The sequence below is a fragment of the Harpia harpyja genome, chromosome Z, assembly GCF_026419915.1.
Source record: "Harpia harpyja isolate bHarHar1 chromosome Z, bHarHar1 primary haplotype, whole genome shotgun sequence".
NCBI lineage: Eukaryota > Metazoa > Chordata > Aves > Accipitriformes > Accipitridae > Harpia > Harpia harpyja.
The window spans coordinates 5,621,969-5,639,799 of NC_068969.1; the positions used below are offsets into that span (position 1 = coordinate 5,621,969).

General features: G+C 39.4%; 1 protein-coding gene across 16 annotated transcripts in view; it reads right to left on the reverse strand.

Annotated features, from left to right (window-relative positions):
- DOCK3 (dedicator of cytokinesis 3) overlaps positions 1-17,831 on the reverse strand; it is a 229,496-nt gene that overhangs the window by 7,149 nt on the left and 204,516 nt on the right. For 7 of the 16 annotated variants that reach the window (XM_052776412.1, XM_052776406.1, XM_052776404.1 and 4 more), the window contains 11 exons: positions 16,598-16,764; positions 15,957-16,043; positions 15,331-15,510; positions 14,253-14,336; positions 12,861-12,977; positions 11,478-11,599; positions 9,738-9,873; positions 9,090-9,237; positions 6,951-7,103; positions 3,246-3,364; positions 2,189-2,276 (listed from right to left, as the gene is read on the reverse strand). In XM_052776412.1, coding sequence (XP_052632372.1) covers positions 2,189-2,276; positions 3,246-3,364; positions 6,951-7,103; positions 9,090-9,237; positions 9,738-9,873; positions 11,478-11,599; positions 12,861-12,977; positions 14,253-14,336; positions 15,331-15,510; positions 15,957-16,043; positions 16,598-16,764 — 1,401 coding nt within the window. The remainder of the gene's footprint in view (positions 1-2,188; positions 2,277-3,245; positions 3,365-6,950; positions 7,104-9,089; positions 9,238-9,737; positions 9,874-11,477; positions 11,600-12,860; positions 12,978-14,252; positions 14,337-15,330; positions 15,511-15,956; positions 16,044-16,597; positions 16,765-17,831) is intronic. The other 9 variants (XM_052776415.1, XM_052776414.1, XM_052776410.1 and 6 more) reach the window with 6 other exon arrangements.

The window sequence follows — 17,831 nt, forward strand, 5'->3', positions numbered from 1 at the left end:
TGAGTAAGGCATACAAAGAAGACATTAAGAATCTTGACAGAGAACAGGTTCAAACTAAAGGCTACAAGTAATGTGGCTTCAGATGAATTTTCTGAGCACCCCTGTACATGTGCCAGAGTGCTCTAATTTGCACTACTGCAATTGGTGTCAAAAGGCTAAAACAGAGGGACAAGATGCATAATGATGCCAGCCTCACTAGTCCTTCCTGCAATATACCAGCATCAAGTGAAAAGGACAGAACAAAACCTGATTTGCTTAGCCTGTAAAATGATTGTTGTGCTTGTGGGGGTTTTTTTGGTGCTTTTTTTTGTTTGTTTGGTTTTTTTTTTGTTTTGTTTTTAAACACTGAGATGCAGTAGAAGAATGTGAAGAAGAGAACATGGTACCCCAGGGCATAATCCATTTATACTTCCTCAGTGTTCCCTCATTCATGGCCTTTTGAGTATTTAGGAGTGCTGGAAATCATCCTAAGGTCAGATGATTTTGGAGAGTGGCTGCTGCCTGTTAAAACCAGTGTTTTATCCAAAACACTTCAGGGAGGAACCTAACCAGGGAGTTCCTGGTGCTCTGTCCTAGCACATCTCTCTCTCCATAACAGTGTTCAGTGGCTTGGTGGCCAAGTTTAATTAGCAGGGAAGCTGCATTTGAAACGTTCTGCTCTGGGTGACTGACGTCACCCTGCTGTCAATGAGAATTACTGAGCAGAGCTTCTGACACAGCAAGGAAGGGGGTGTGTAAATTCATGGGGCATGACTGTTAACAAAAACCAAGGCAGATGGCATCCTGACTTAAATTAAAAGAATGATGAGGGTTCAAGGGCTGCAAAAAATGCCTGCAGCTGCGTTTATGCTAGCAACCTGGCTGAAGAGCTGGGATTCCCATCACACCACCCCTAAAAACAATTGCTGCACATCATCTGTGTCTTTATGGCTTCTCTGGGACTCTGGAAGGGATTCTGTCTTTGATCCCTTCTCTTTGCACTGTATACTATACTCTTGCATAATTTCACCTACAAATACAAATTTGAGTACTTTTCCTACGCAGGTAATAAATATTTATCTACCTTCCTTTTCCAGATCTTCCTCCTGTCCAGTACAAAGATCTCACTACCTCTGTCATATGTTCAGTTCAAACTAACACGGCTAAGATGGATGTCTTAATCCCTCACCCCCTAGTCTTAACTCTCTGTTGTCGTCATTTGTTACTGTCATCATTCTGCCATTTGTTCAGAACTGTACGTTGGCTTTTGGTTTCAATCTGGACTGCTGTGTAAGGCTGGCACATTGTTAAAGTAGTGGATTCTGATTTATTAGAAATTCTAAAATAAAATCTGGGTTTTTTTTCAAAAAGATACAATTTATTTCGGGCACAGTTACTGAAACAAAAATACTGATAAAAGTCTAATGGAATGCATTATGTAGGTCAGACTAGAGAGTTGCGATGGTCTTTCCTGGCTGTAAAAATCTTTTAAGATACCATTTTTCCCAGCCATACACATGACTGTTGCTTGTTTAGGCAGCCTCCTTGTCTCAGATTTTGATTCATGAATTTTGCCCTCTTCTGCTTTTTCAGAATGCTGCCTTTCAGATAATTTTTTGAGCCCATCGCTTTGTCCATGGCACCCCTTACACAAACTCCTCCTTTTCTTTACACCAAACTCTTTTCTCTTCTTTCACGTTTTTTTTTCTGCAGGGGCTCTGCCTATTTTTTTCAAAGCAATGAGTTAAAAAAGCATACATTCCTAATGATAAACTTAAATAAATATAAAACTACCTCAGAGAGGGATTACGAGAAATGTTAATATTTTGAGCAACAAATGCGTATTAAAAAAAGCAGTATATCTCATTATTTAAAAATATGGTCGAAAGCTTGCACTCTTCTTTCATGTAACTTCTCATTTGCTCCTTTGGAGGTTTTTCTTGATAAAGGCTGTAGGATTTGTTTCAATAACAAAATGCTAAACTCGGAAAGCTTTCTGAAATAAAGAGGTTTGTGCAACTCCACCCTTCTGTGAATGATCCAAAATGACTATAGGTTGGCAGAAAGCCCAGTTAATTAAACTGTTAATTAAAAAAAATGTAAGAGAATGCACTCTGCCAGGAAATAGAAGCCCATTCGTTACTTGCTGTAGCATGACCAGAGTAATAATATTTTAGAAAGCATGCATGCTAACAAGGAAAGAGAGTACCTTTCTCAGCCACAGACAGGTTGGGATCACTGCAAGGTTTGCATGGCCCAATCATTTGCTGGATCAAGGCGCGCTGGAAATTTGGAGGCTAAGGGAGAAGAAAGTTAGCAAAGTTAAGTTAAAAAAAAAAAAAAGTTACAGACCAGCTGGTGCAGAACCCTAGGGCTTTCTGTTCATTTTTTTTAAGTAAAGAAAGTTTTTTAACAAAAAAAATTAATGGGAACCTTAGGCTGCATCTACATTAGCAAGTACTGCAGTGCAATACTAGTGGATCTCTAGAGTGTAACAGTGCTGAGGACTCACAATTCATGCTGCTTGTGTTCTCTGGAGGAGTTATTTCAAACTAGCTTTAGCCTGGTCTTTTGCCCATTATCAGCTCGACTGCATCATGTGCCCTTCTGGAGCTTACCTTTTGCTTTGGTTTCATTTGAAAGAATTGAGCTTGCATGCTCTGAGACAGTTACCTTATGTGAACTGATGTGCGATAAGTGGGCATGATCAGGAGATTCCCTTCAAAAGTGCATGCCAGGGCCAGATTAAAATGCTTACATGTAGACACACCCTGAATTTTTCAATTTGTCCAGAGAAAGTAGTAGATATGGGCACAGATTTGTTTGGAGACGCTGTATCAGTATATTACTTCAGCCTCTCGTGGTTTTTGATACCTCTGGAAATCACCATAAAGCTATTTAGAATCAACTTTGAGGCTAGAATGCAGGATGGCTATGGTTCTAGAAAAATGAATAAATAAAATGGTATGACTACTTGCAGTAGACCAGGGCTCACAGGATAAAGTTGGGAAGTAAGAGTCCATTTTCACAGGGCATATCTGCAATTTTAACAGTCATGACAATTTGTATATCACTTGACTACCAAAGTGGGTGGCTCTAGGGGGCAATTAATATGAAAAGTTCTGTGTTGCCTCTGAAAATGATCCTAAGTAAGTTGCTGTGCTTTCCAAAAATAAAAAGTGAAGCTTTAAGGTGGTCAAAAATAGTAAAAATAAAGTTACCATTTCAGGTGGTTGAACTGACATAAACGAAATTAGATCTGCTACCTGTCCATTTTCCATGATAGCTGTGGGATACATGGCACTGCTAGGTCGGTCCCGATGGGTTGGCAGCAACATCATCATCTCCCGAGAGTGGCGGTACTTATCTGGTAGAGAGGGAGAGCCTGTAAACAAGTGAGAATAATCACGTACACATGACAAACAACAGCCATGTCTCCGCATGCCAAGTGATCTAGTCCTCCTTTGCAATTTGTTCAGACGGATGATCTTACAGGACTCAAGAAAACATGGTGCTGAGCCCACTAAGCAGCTAACTGTTGGTGGGGTGCATAGCACGAGGATGAAATAAGAACTGGCTTGTTATATACAATTAAGGACATAACTATGTAAGGTGTATAAGATGTATGCATCCCTAGTTGTATGTTGCAAAGTGCTTCCTCTTCAAACAAAAAAAAAGTGGGCATCTGTGTGGAATTAGCTGCGGCTGTGCTGTATGGTGCCTAATGCTCCCTCGCCCCATAAAGTATTGTAGAGTTATAGAAATGCCATAAAATTGTGCATTTTAGGACTGAATGTGGAAGAAAGGGATAAAAGCTTGAGATACACCATTCAGTTAAAGCAGGAAGCTACGGGAAGCTACTTCATTCCTCAGTTGTGGCAGAGATAGTCTGAGGTGTTGCCATTTAGTTGGTGATACCTTGGTTAGCTTCGTCTTTGTTAAAGCAAACCAAAACCCAATAATAAACAGAATTTTCTATAAACGTGGGTGGCACTTTGCTTGTAATCCCGCTGGGCAATATATGATTACTACTGAGTGTGTTGGTATACTGAGCCATTTTATGACAACAGAAAATTTACCAATGCTTAGAGTTATATAGTAGGAATATGCTTCACTTAACTATTAGTTATCTGTATAGTTGTCATTTAAGATATTGGGGTATTTCATGTAAACAGCTTCCTGGTGCATGGAATTATTTGGGACTCATGTCCTTCAAGATGAGTGCCACATAACAATATGCCTTCTGATATGCAACAGCTGACAATGGATTTGCCAGAAGAATGATTCTCATTAATGACTTCCTAAAGTCTGATACTACTGATACACGCATCCCTTGGGATGCACAATATTAGGCAGGAATTGATGTTCTGAAGCTGCTGGAGTGAGCTTTAATTTGCACTGATTATTTCATTGTGTCACAAACACGCACTTAACAGATGGCAGCACACAGCGCATTACAGAGCCATGCCGGCTTTTGGGGAATACATGCCCCCTTTTGCAGACTTTCCACAACCACACACATTACCTGAACAGCACTCCAACATATGAGCAAAGGCATTGGTGCTGGTTAATGCAGCTTTTACCCCAGCAAAAGCAAACATGCAGTTTTTGGGACTGATATTCAGCACACAGTGGAAGGAACAATGTGTCCAGCAGAATGCAGGAGGATAAGGTCCTACAATTGCAACAATTCCATCGGGGTGGCAGATCCCAGATTAATCTACACCCCGAACCCGACATGAACAGCCGCAGAGTATCTGCATTCTAGTTCCGAACTCATTTTCTCCCCAGACATAAAACAGAAACATAATTAGACAACATTATTTGCTCTTATGTACAACATCAGCTTGGAAAACACAGTGTTAACGCTTTATGCTGAGTCTCTTTTACTCACACATCACAGATAGTCCTGTTTCTGCATGACAAATATAAGGATGCTGAACTTTTAGGCGTGCCCAGAACTGCATCACAGCACAACCTACACTGTAAACTTTTCCCTTTTATTTATCTTGTCATCCTTGTTCTTTTATATCCAAGATGCAAACCACCTCTGTGTGCCATCAGTTCATATGGGATTATAGTTTCCACAGACCTTGCACTGCATGACCTGAAAAATCCCACATGTGCTAAATATGGTGGCAGAGTCTAGTTTACAAAAGAGCTCTTCTGTTTGGTACCCTAAATTTGTAAATAACTATAGCTATAAAGATTCTAACAGATTATGCCAAGTGTCCAGTCTGCAAACAAAATTAAGTACTGATACCTCTGAGTTGTGGGCCACAAGAGGAGTGGCTATAACTGCAGCTTTTATTAATAATCAGACCTGCTTCTTTGGACAGATAGAGAGCACAATCACCATGGCTCCTTTCAGGGACTGGCAAGGTGAAAAAGAGCTTTAAAAAGCTTCCAGAGCAGCCAGTGGCCCTATAAAATGCTGCAGCATGTATCAGGGCTTATTCCTTTTAGCTTGTAGCTTGGTACACTTGATGTGTGCAGCACTGTATGTACTATTAATGAGAAAGGAAAACCTATGCTGAAGCTAGAGGTAGTTTTTCTTTTTTAATTATGAGAATGTTAATCCACTTGTCATAAGTACTAATTTTAAGGAATGAAAACTGAAAATTAATGTAGTTAAATTCCAAACAATGAATCTTCTCTCCTGATTCATGATTTTCATTACTGTTATGAAAACAGTTTCCTCCTGAACCAAATCATAACTTTTTTGCTTTAAGAAGGAAGTTTTTAATGTAACTATATAGGTTCTTGCAAAGTGCTGAGTAAGACACCAGGACTCATTTTCTACACCTTAAAAAGGGGGCTGTGTTGAGGAAGCAGTAGGGGTGCCTTAAGAGGTGAGTCATCAAGTGTCATGTGGGAGTTACTTTTAGAGTGCATGGAGGAGTCCCAACCATATTTTATATGAAATTACTGAAAAAAGACTAAGCCGCTCCTAGCTCTTTCCAGGCCTTTTTGTGTTACAGTTTCTGCTTAACAAACATCAGCTTACATAATCTTTTAACTCAAGTAAGGTTAGAGCAGTGCCTCATGAGTCACCTCAAATGAAGCCAAAACAAACTCTGAATTTCTTACTGATCCTCCATACAACAACAGTGTTGCTTTCTTGATAGGGAAGAAGCTACACAAGGGTCAAGCCAGGTGAAAACTGAAAGATGCATACTTGTTAACCTGAAAAATAGAGTAACCAGTAATGTCTTTATCATTAGCACAGAATTAGAAAATTCTTACTGTATTCTGATTACAAGTCTATTTAAGACTTTTGCTCTAACTTGTGTATATTATAAGTAGTGTTAGGTTTGCTGCTTTAATGCGCTGTTCAGTGATAGAATCAAATGATTAATTTACTGTCTTTTTTACCAAATATCCTTTAAAAATTTTTTTGGATTAAAGGCTTTATTGTTTTCTTTGGACAAGCCAAATAATTTGCTTGTGTTGCTGTTTTAAACATCAGTGAAAGGGTAATTTTTTGGAAGTGGAGAACTGCAAGCATGATTTAAAATTCCTGCTGGATTCTTAATACAAATGGCCATGGCTTCCTTTGGTCACTATTGGAACTAATCTATGTTATAAAATACCTGCCTTTTCAGAACAGTGCTAGTAGCTGAGCTCCAGAAAGGACTCTGCAGTTAAACAGAGAAGGTAGTATAAGTATCTGGATAATGGGATAGTGGTTTTTCACCTCTACATTAACGTTTGAATCCGTAAGAGAAGCATTTAAACATCTGACAAAAACCTAGAAATCCTAGATAACCATGCTCAGGTTAAAGCCACAGGTGACAAAGATGCTAAGTTGATAAATTTAGGTGGCGTGTACGAAATGAATTGTTGGCCTTCATATACTTCCCATCTGAAAAGTGGTTAACTGCAGCATCGTGACTATCGTAGCTTTGTTGGCAGTCTCAGCAGAAAGGCCAGGGATTGGATGGGTCATGGTGACTGAACTATCCTCTCACCTCTAGAGGTGGTCCCTCCAGGACAGAGATGAGGCACATTGGTGGGGGCAGCGTGGGGAAGCTTGCATGGCTGCCGCCCATGCTGTATCTGTTCTGTGGATAAATAGAGGGCTTCAGCCTCCAGTGTTGTCAATCCAGCACCTTTCACCAGCACTAAATTAAAAAGAATATAAATAAATACCAAAAAAAAGAAAAAAAAAAGGATAGAGGTGCATTGGCAGAGCTGCACATGTAATGTTTGTGAAGTACCCTGCTCCAGCCAGTGATTCTGGTCTCTCATTTTCACAAGCATCAAATTCACCCAATTAAAAAACAAAACAAAAAGAAAAATCACCAAGGAGAAAAACAAAGCTGTATTACCACCGTGGAACTTAAGTGTAAGGGCTTTTCTCATTACAAACAACTCCATTCCAGACAGCGGTGTTGTAATAACCAGAACTGTGACTTGCACACTGTGAAACACAGAGAGCATCTGGGACTTTACTAGAAGTGAAATCCCATAATCAGTGGGTAATGTCTGAATGCTGTGCTCACCTAACTTAAAAGTGAACAAAACTAGCAGAGAAGAAATGTTGTATCATAGGCTGTCAAAACGTGTCACTAAGAGTGAAGAATAAAATAGATATAGATATATAGAAGTATTTTTCAAAATCATTACTTCTCTTATTGTTTCCTCATTTGTGGTCATTTACACTGTCTAGTTCTCATCTCTGGGAGGTGCTGTTGGCTCATCCATCAGCACTATACCCGTTGTGGCAGTCATCACTTTGGTTTCTAAGCAACAGTGAATACAGTAAAGAGGGAAGTTGGTGATGCTGTGAAGTCATCAAGCTCAGAAAGACTGTCACAGCCTGTCACTGCGAGCACTGGACTTTTAAAGTAGAAAATAGCCTGAAACACTATGAGCACCAAAACCCCTCAGATCCCCCAAAAGATTCAGACCTCACATGCCAGCTGAGGCACATCCATTTAAGGACGTCTTCCTGACATGATAGCCCTGTACTTAGTTCCATCTTCCCTTTCCCATTATGCCAGTTTCATCTGGTTACTTTACTATTTGAATTGTCATTATCTTCCTTCCAGCCCTTGGTGTAATAAGTGAAGCTATTTGCCTTTATTTGAAGATGTCCACTTCTCACCTTCCTACTCCATCTGATCCTTCAGGTAAATCACTTTGACGCATCTGTGTCATAACAACAGCCAGTCAATTAAGATTTTAGTGCAAGATTGAGCAAAAAAACCCCCAAGCTGGCCCAAGAGAAAGGGCCCTTCTCTGTATTCTCTGTCCATAAGGAGACAGAGTTCCGCTGTATAGGAAAACAGGCTAAGAATTAAATTATCAGCTTCTATCTCTGACTATATCCTGGACACCTCCTTCAGATGCCTGTGAAAAGCCTTGTAGAAATTTGTGAACCTGCAATGGAGAATCCAAAATGAGAGGGAAAAAAACCCAACTTTAATAAAGTCACCAAAGTCAGGAGATTGCATGGAGCGGTTTTGCTTCAGCTCTGAGGCTTGGGAAGAAAATGATTAGCAGTATCAAGACCAGCTACTGTAACAGCAAAGGCAATATAAGTACCCTTAGAGTCTGTTTTTACATTTTTCCTTTCTTCAAGAATTTCCCATCAGGGAAGCCCTTCTTTAGCTCCAGTACTTAAAATTCACACCTTTCAGCATTCATTGTATACATCTGCTTTCGTATACATACATTTCTGCTAAACTGCCTCAAGTTCTTTTTGGTGCCATAATTTCATTAAATGTGTAAAATGATTTTTTTGCCTTTGTCTTCATGATCTCTCTCTTTAGTACTGTACCAAAGACTATTCTTGTTTCCCTCTAGACTGCCTGCCACAATTTTGTGGCAGAACAATGGAAATCATTATGAAATTCAACTGCCTGAAACCAGCATGTGTTAGAGATACATTCCAAATACTGCTGAAAAAAATGATTAAATCCATTTCTGGAGAATGAAAAACATTTTTTAATAAATAATTTTTGAAGAGGCATTTACAGCTCCAAAAGAGAAACAGTGGTATATTTCAGTGTAGGTGGTCTTTCACCAATAAGTCAACAGGGTTGCCAGTTTAGGGGATGCCTGCAGGTCCAGTTAACCCTTCATTTGGGCCCATCCATTCTTACCTCGAGCACTGGAAGGGGCAGAGTTAATCATCTGGGATGGTGCTGAGTGAGTAGAGCTCAGGCTTGAGGTGGAAGGGCTAGCCTGGGACGAGGACAAAACAGAGACATTGGTGACTGAGCCTTGGTACCTGGAGTTAGGATAAACAAGCTGCAGGAGGCAGAGAAATCATCAAGAGAGAACTGAGCGGATCAGTGCATTAGATATTTACCTGTCTCAGATCACCCAGTGTAGCCTCTGTCTAGGAAACAGCTTCAGTGCAGGCCACTATTAATGTCCACTCAGGACTGTGGGAGTGATTTCACCCTCCCACAAACCAAGAGCCATACTAACTGCATATGTTGAACAGGTCAGATAAGTAACGTGCCAACTAAAATCTCACTTTCTGAAAGCAACAGTATGATCTTGGACCACAGTGTCAACCTTCACTGTACAAATACAGAAGATTCTTCCCAAGGTAAACCTAGCTGAATTACTCTGTCATCTTTCTTGAACGATGTTAGATTCTACCTATTCAGTTCTTTGAGAAAAATACCACAGGACAGATCCAAGCATGTGCATAGGTAAAGTGTACTCCTCCTAAGCATAACCCTCCAGAGCACGTTCAGTGCTGTTTCTAACAACTGCTCCTGGCTGTGCTAGAGCTGTACCTGCATGTGGTACATATCCTCAGCAGTCTCCCCCACAGAACTGTCTGTTAGGATAACCAGGTTTCCTGTTTCACTGGAGGTGTGGGATGACAGAGAGGACGATGAGTGTCGGACTGAACCAAGCAAGTTCAGTGGGCTGGAAAAAAAAAACCAGAGACAGAACAGGGGAATAATTATTTTTTGAACCTGTGTTTTAATTCGTGAAGCCTGATTTTTGCCACACTGGTAAGTACCTACGTTACCTACTGCTTTAGGTCACCTCTAGATGTCAAACACTTTTGAAAAATCAGGCCAAATAAGCTTAAACAAATCCATAACTATGAGTAAATATGAAAGAAGTGACAATAAGGTTACATGTAAGATGACTTAGTATGTAGGATGTAGAATTTCAGAATCCAAAGCCGGGTTAACATCACGTCATGACACTGGGTGCCTATTTGTTTTGTTTATAACAGAACATTCTGAACCCATTCTCATTTTTAATGCTGAAGTATGATGAGTGGGAGCAGCTTAAAAAAACATTCCAAAGGAAGCCAAGCATGAGACACACAGGTCAAAATACGGTTTTCCTTATTGCATCTGTTGGGCCTCAGCGTTACAGTTCAAGGCAACTTTGTAGCTGACAGTACATTGATACAGCCCAGCTGGTGTGCAGGCTACATGCTGATCTCACTCATGAAATTAATTTTTTCTTTGTCACTCTGAATCACATACACAAATAGATACTTTGTACACTATAGAATGTCCCTAGTTTGCCCTAAGAACTAAAAAAGGCTTTACAAAGTGAGGAACTTTGAGCAAAAAATGTTATCACCTAGACACCAATTGTCAACTGCGAAGCCACTGAAGTAGTGTAAGAGCTACTCAGTTTTAACAGTAAAGAGAATGTCACCATCCTGGATTCACGTACTCAAGACCAAGCTTCCACAGCTTTTCATGCCGGGCTTTAAAAACAGCTGAGCTATGTAGACCCATCAAGAGAAATAAAGACGGAAGAACAGTTAAAATTTCATAACTTCAGTGACATTTCTGTCACTGTTTTTCATACTGGCATGGATATGTACATTTTCAAATAAGCAATTCTGGCTGGATACAAAAACACTGTTTAGTCCTGAAAATCACAATTTTTATCCTCAATCATGATCTCAGTTTTTATAGATGGGTATTCAGTTTGAATAAGCATCCACATTTGCAGATGTTTCTGTCAAGGCTCAGCCACGTTTTGGTATTCTGATCAAAACACCTTGGCAGCCTTTCTTATATCTGGGATCTGATTTGATCAGAATTACAAAAAACAATGATGTGAACTTTTTTTTTTTTAATCCTTAAAAATGGGTACATATTGAGTTGGGTTCTACAACAAGCAATAAAACTTTCCTTTTATGGTAGATAAGGACCCATTTATTTGCTGTTTGCATAAGAGAATTAGGAGAAGTTGGAACCTCCAAAGTCAGATTGAATATGGAGATCTGAGTGGCAGATGTGTGTTTCTGCCTCTACAGCAAGTAAAGTGATAGAGTAACACCTGGAGGTGTTCAGCATTTGCTGCAAATTGGATTTCTCAACTATTTGATTCCAATCCTCAAACTTTAATAATTAGCACTGAATGAAGACAAAAGGCTCTCTGCCAGAACTCATCCTGCTCCTCTTGCAGTACTGTTAACCACTTCTTAGATCCTTGAATCTTAATGCAACAGTCTGCAGAGATCCTAGATATTTCAGTAGAAAAAAATAGGGTACCTGTGTCGATGCATCAGCTTTATGCTCTCTGGGCTCATAGGTCCATGCGAAACCAGAACATTGCTGCGTGGTGTACTAGTGCCAGAACAGGCTGGACTCAGCTTATCCAAACCAGGTAACTCCTGCAAAGGCAATATACTTTAGCTAAGTTGGTCACAGAAAATTACAAGTTTTCTTCTCAGTAAAATCCTGATCTGATTCAATGTTCACTACAGTTATCCTCAGTTATCCTGCATTTCCACAGGATAAAGAGCTTCAGTGCTTTACAATCCCATTCCCTGTTTATTTCCAATGACATTTTCTAGCCACTATTTCAGGAATTTGGGAGGAAAATAGAGGCATAGTGTGGCCCAAATTACAGCCACCTACATTTTTCAAAAAAGAAATGTAGACTCAAAAATACAGATCTTGTCCAAACTTTCAAGAAAGGTAGTGAACTCAAACTGGTAACTGCGACCTGTATGGATCCCATCTGCTTTAAAAAAGGAAGGCCATATTTTAAAATTCTGGTGCTGTTACTTTGGGCCATCCTTGCATAGTGTTCACTCCTAAATATGGAGGAAAAAGCCTTCAAGTTAGAAGTGCTTACACACATATTTCAAATAATTCTTTTACATTATAGAAAGATATCCTTTAGTTTGGTTGTGGTAATGTTCAAGATAGTATCTAGGTATCCATAAAGATTTCACTATACCAGGAATAGGAGAACACACTGCAAATTTCTGAGACCCACCTGGCAAAGATGTCTCAAGTATAATTGTCTCAGAATACCAATGTACAGCAGTGCACATATAGAAGGAAAGACATAATTCCTAGAGGATGATATTTGTACTTCTGGTATATAACGGGTGGTGTGAACCATGCTCTGGAGGCAGTTCTGTTGACTGTATAGGAACTATAGACCCATAATAGTGCGTGTCCTGATCACCAGAGTTGGATGCCTGATGTAACTAACAGGAATTTCTGTCACTATTTATATAAAAACACTTCTGGAGGACCTAATCCATGTCATGCTACTTCAAATTATGGCAGTTCTTTCAAAGAGCTCAATACCTAACAATTTCTGTTAATCTTTCTTCCTCTGTTTTACATCATTTTCTGCTATGTAAGACAGCAACTGAAAATTAAGCTTTACAATTGTTTTGCGATACAACAAAGAACATACAAATATTAAAAATTCTAGTTTAAATTAAAGGCTAAGTTAACATATTTACTAGGACTTCCTTCTTGCACAAAAATCAAGAATTCTTTTGGTAATTTGGCAATCCAGTAGATTCAATCAATGTTGTATCAGCCGAGTTCTTTTGTGAACCTTACTGCAACTGATAGAAGTTTAATCATAACTCTGAATAGTTCAAAATGGAAAAATGACTGTCAGCTTACATGGTACAGACTGGATCGCATCATCTGGAACTGGTCTATCAGTTTCTTATGCAGGGGACGCATTTCTGGGTGTACAAATTTCTCATGGACTGCCAGACCCACTCCTAAGACATGTACCTGTTAAAAAGAAAACATAACATCACAAACCCAACTAAAATCGTGTCTAAGAGATAGAATAGAAGCCTGTCCCGCAGTTCTGTCAGTGTGCAAGAAAGTACTGTAAAATACGCCACAGTTCATTTACAAGGCTGCTTATAATTAAACAAGCCTAGGAGACCTGGCAAATTCATAGTACTTTAACAAGTACTTTTAAGTGTGAGACAAGTATATTTATGTCATGTTGGATTACTTTTGTTAAGAGATAACTGTAAAAAATTACCAGATTGATTCTCTTCTCCAGAGTGAACAGCATTATGTCCTCACACAGATAATGCGTTTTGACAAAATTCCTTCCACCCAGTGTCAAAGAAGGGGTCAAAGTTGCCAACAGACATTTCTAAAAGGAGTTTCTGATAATGCAGCCAAACAGTGGCAGTGTGGCATGCATAGTCACTCTTTCTTTGCTCATTATTTATTTTTAAAGGTCACTTTTTCAAATGTCAAACATATAATTTTAGTGATTGAATGAGATTATATAAGCTCTCAGATGAAAGAAAACAGTAATGATAGCAGGCTTAAGATGTGTTTAATTCCCTACACGATCCAAAGTCTGTACAAACAATGACTAATTAATCTTCAAACATTCTCTTGAGGACTGAAGGGAGATAACCACTATCTTTATTTTACAGATGTGAAATCTGAAACACAGTTAAGTGATTTGTTGAAGAAACAGGCCTAGTAGCTCTATTCAGACTTGGACACATTGTTTAACGGAGTATATCTTGCCAAACTTTCAATTAAGAGGGATGTGATTTGCTGATTTCACTCCCATCAAAGCATCCAGCTAGCTTTATCTATCAAGATGTTTCATGGAAAAATAAAACTGCAGATAATATAAATAGGCATTAAGTTTTCCCATGTAGCTCTGCCAGTTTAGTCTCAAGCCTGACCTGTCCTGTCTCTGATTATCTTTGAAGTTTTCTGGGAAGACATAATTCAAAATGTCAAAAATGAATGGCAGACTTGAAATGTGGCAAGATGTCTATTGGATAATAAACAGAGACAACAAAATTAATGTACTTTCAGCTGAGTTTCACCTCATGTCCCATAAGGTGAATGGCCTGTTCATAAACTCATTGGCCGTCTCTCCCCTGTTTTTTGTTTAAATGTACTTTAGGTCTTCTGTACCAAAATTCTTTGCTTCTGAATGGATCAGTTGGACCTGCTATGTTTAGACTGACTGCTGATGAATTCAGACACTGTAGCAATGTCCTTTTGCATCTGAAAAAGTACCTGTTCCTGCATGAGTTCCTTGAGCTGTGTGATCTTCTCTGCATCTCCAGGGTGCTTTGTGATATAATCTTTATCAAAAAAGGCCTGTAGGAAAAGGAAAAAAAAAAAAGCCTTCTACTTACTGGAAGATATTTCATTGTAACTTGGTGTCAAAGGATGAGAGGAAAAGGTCCAAAAATCTTTGGAAAACTAAATATATTAAGCTAACGGCAGCAGCTCCATTTTATTACATTTAGCACTCTAGGATCCAGGTAAAGCTACAATACAGTTTTAGCAACCTAGATGATTCTGTTCAATCATGAATCTGACCAAGTTTCCCCATACGATAGTGATGAGCAATACCACTAAGCCTTGTATCATCCAGTTATTTGAATTTTATATAGTTTCCTCCACGTAAGTGCCTAAAGTTAAAGGAATTAAGCGAGTAAAGTGATAACTAATGTAAAGTGTGAAGAGCATTCTCTTCACAGCTCTGTAGGGAAGACGTGTCCCACACCCCTGGACTGCTGATGCCATTTTTCAGTATTTCACCCTAGACTTACCTTTTGCAATGTGGAGTTTAAGTAACAGCTTGCCAAAGATTATGACAGATAACATACTGCATATAAGATGATTTTAGGGTTACAATGAGTCTGAAATTAGGCTAGCAAAGATAATGGTTGAGTAGCACGAATTAGTGCCTTTCACTGATTACAGGCCCAGTCAGTCTCAATTACCATGAGTCCCACTGCCTCTATTGCAAAATGGATTTATAATGTAAGCAGTATAAAAAAAAATCTGTTTCACTCTTTTACCTGCCAAGTGAGGATTTCCAGGTAAGCCAAGTTTCATTCTTGAGAAACCCCACTGTCAACCGTACCTACTTCAATGCGATATCCCGACTCCAGCTTTCGATCCTCCTGTTGACATGTGGCTAGGCAAGCACTGATGCAGAATAACCAAGTAGGGGTTTTAACCTCACATTTAGATTACGCGCATGAAAATTTCTTATCTTATTAAGTCATACTCTCTTTGAAATAGAAATGGAAATAAAATTGAAAAAAGGTGATACTAAATTCAGAAGCAGAGCCTGTCTTACCTCCTGGTATCGTGCAATTCCCCCATTAACAGCTGCATCAATCACTCCATTCAGACACATGCTGAGAAGATTAATGTTACCATGCATTTGTTTATGCTGGTACTGGCTTATCAGTGTTCTCAGCTCCTGGTTTTTGTTCTCAACCACTTGAATGGCATTTTCCAAAGGACTTACTTCAACCTCAAAGGCAATAAAATATACTTTAATTCCATGGACACTTCACTGAGATTTATTATCTTCCTTGTAAGGAAATGATACTCTAGGATTGTTCAGTGATCTCTCTCAGTTTTTACTGCTTTGTAGAAAATTAGCTACATTAACAAACTTTACTGTTGGCAACGCTGTAGTTCAGGTCACTGAGTTGCAATAACTTCTTTCTCTATACTGAAGACATGGCAACAATGCAATTATTCCATCTTTTTGGCACTGTCTCCATTATACTGTCATGTTCCCTCACATAATTCCCCTGGTTACATTCAGCAATTATTTAGACTCAGTGGTGGAAAAAGGACATACTTAATCATTGGTAAACTTCATCATTTTACACTGCAAGATTTAAGTTGCCTATTCCATATCCTCAGTAACTCATGATTTCAAACCCCAGTTACAGGAACTATGAATGTTACCAGTTCTCTTCTCTCCACTTCAAACCAACGAGAGATCCCAGGCAAACTGTGAGTCAGGGTCAGAGTGGTACGTTCAATCCACAAGCTCTGCAAAGAGTAAGTGAGGATGTGAGGTACACATGAATCACAGTCACATCATCTGTACTCTTACTACAGGTGCTAAGGGGCTAAAGTTCAGAAAAGAATATAGTAACGTCCCAAGCATTAACTTACTTTGCAGAATATCATGCTGAAAGTCACTTGAACAACAAAACCAGAATTCAGCATGCTCTAAAGCAGCACATTCAACATTTCTATTAATTTTTAAAGGTTGACCACCAGTAGTTCTGTCATGGGAACCAAGATGACATTGTGGACATATATGGCAGTAAGAAAAAAACTGCAGCCAAACAAAAAAACCCCATCCTTGCTTCAAAATGCATTTCTCCTGGCACTAAAATAACTCATCTTTAACTGGACGATGCTTTAATCAGGTCAGGTGTGTAACCACTGCACTCAATAGCTACTTGTTATTTGAGTTACTATAGTATCTTTGGCCATCAAATCAGGATTACTTGAAAGGCTGTATCAGCATAAAATACCAAGACAGTATTCACCTTGAAGAGCTTAACACTTAAACACGGCTTATTCGCTACTTCTACCTTAAATTCATTCTCCTTGTCCTTTGGGCCTTTGTGGAAGGGCCTGTCGTAGCGGAATTTCCGGATGTTGTTGACTCGGTAAAAGCTCTTTATGCGATCAGGGACACGGTCCATTTGCAGCACATCTATATTGTCTGGGATGGGAGTCACTGCATAGATCTGTAAATCTGTAAATTATGTAGTCAAAGAAAGCCACAGGACATCAAACAGGAAAGTTGTCTCTGCTGTGGGAAGAAACAGGATGGTGAATTCAGAAAGTCACGCTTCTCTCTGTTTTCTAACATTCTTTTGCAAGTGGAACAACAGAACGCTAGACTAGCACTACTAGGAGAGTCTACAGAGTTACATTACCTCACAGCCAGATTAACCAGAGAGGAAGATACCTGAGGATACAGAGACTATGTCGTAAGACATCCAAAATACCTACAGCAGGCAAAATATCCAGTTGCTATTTATTAGAGCTAGGTGCCTCATTTGTACAGGAACTTTCGTAGATCTTGATTATTTAGGTACCTAAATATCTAGCATTTCCCTTTGATAAATTTCACCTTAGATACTTCAGCTTTGTCTACAAACCAAAGTTGTCCTAATTTCATCAATTTACAGTCCAGTTTAGTTAAACTAGTTTAACCTCAGTGTTACAGACAAGATCTCTGCAAGCATAAACAAACCGACCAAAATACACATACAAACAATCCCTCCATCTATGAAAGTATCAGTGTTTGTCGTGGTTTAACCCCAGCCAGCAACTAAACACCACGCAGCCGCTCACTCACTCCCCCCCACCCAGTGGGATGGGGGAGAAAATCGGGAAAAGAAGCAAAACCCGTGGGTTGAGATAAGAACAGTTTAATAGAACAGAAAAGAAGAAACTAATAATGATAATGATAACACTAATAAAATGACAACAGCAATAATGAAAGGATTGGAATGTACAAATGATGCGCAGTGCAATTGCTCACCACCCGCCGACCGACACCCAGCCAGTCCCCGAGCGGCGAATCCCTGCCCCCCACTTCCCCATTTCTGTACTGGATGGGACGTCACATGGTATGGAATACACCGTTGGCCAGTTTGGGTCAGGTGCCCTGGCTGTGTCCTGTGCCAACTTCTTGTGCCCCTCCAGCTTTCTCACTGGCTGGGCATGAGAAGCTGAAAAATCCTTGACATTAGTCTAAACACTACTGAGCAACAACTGAAAACATCAGTGTTATCAACATTCTTCGCTCTGAAC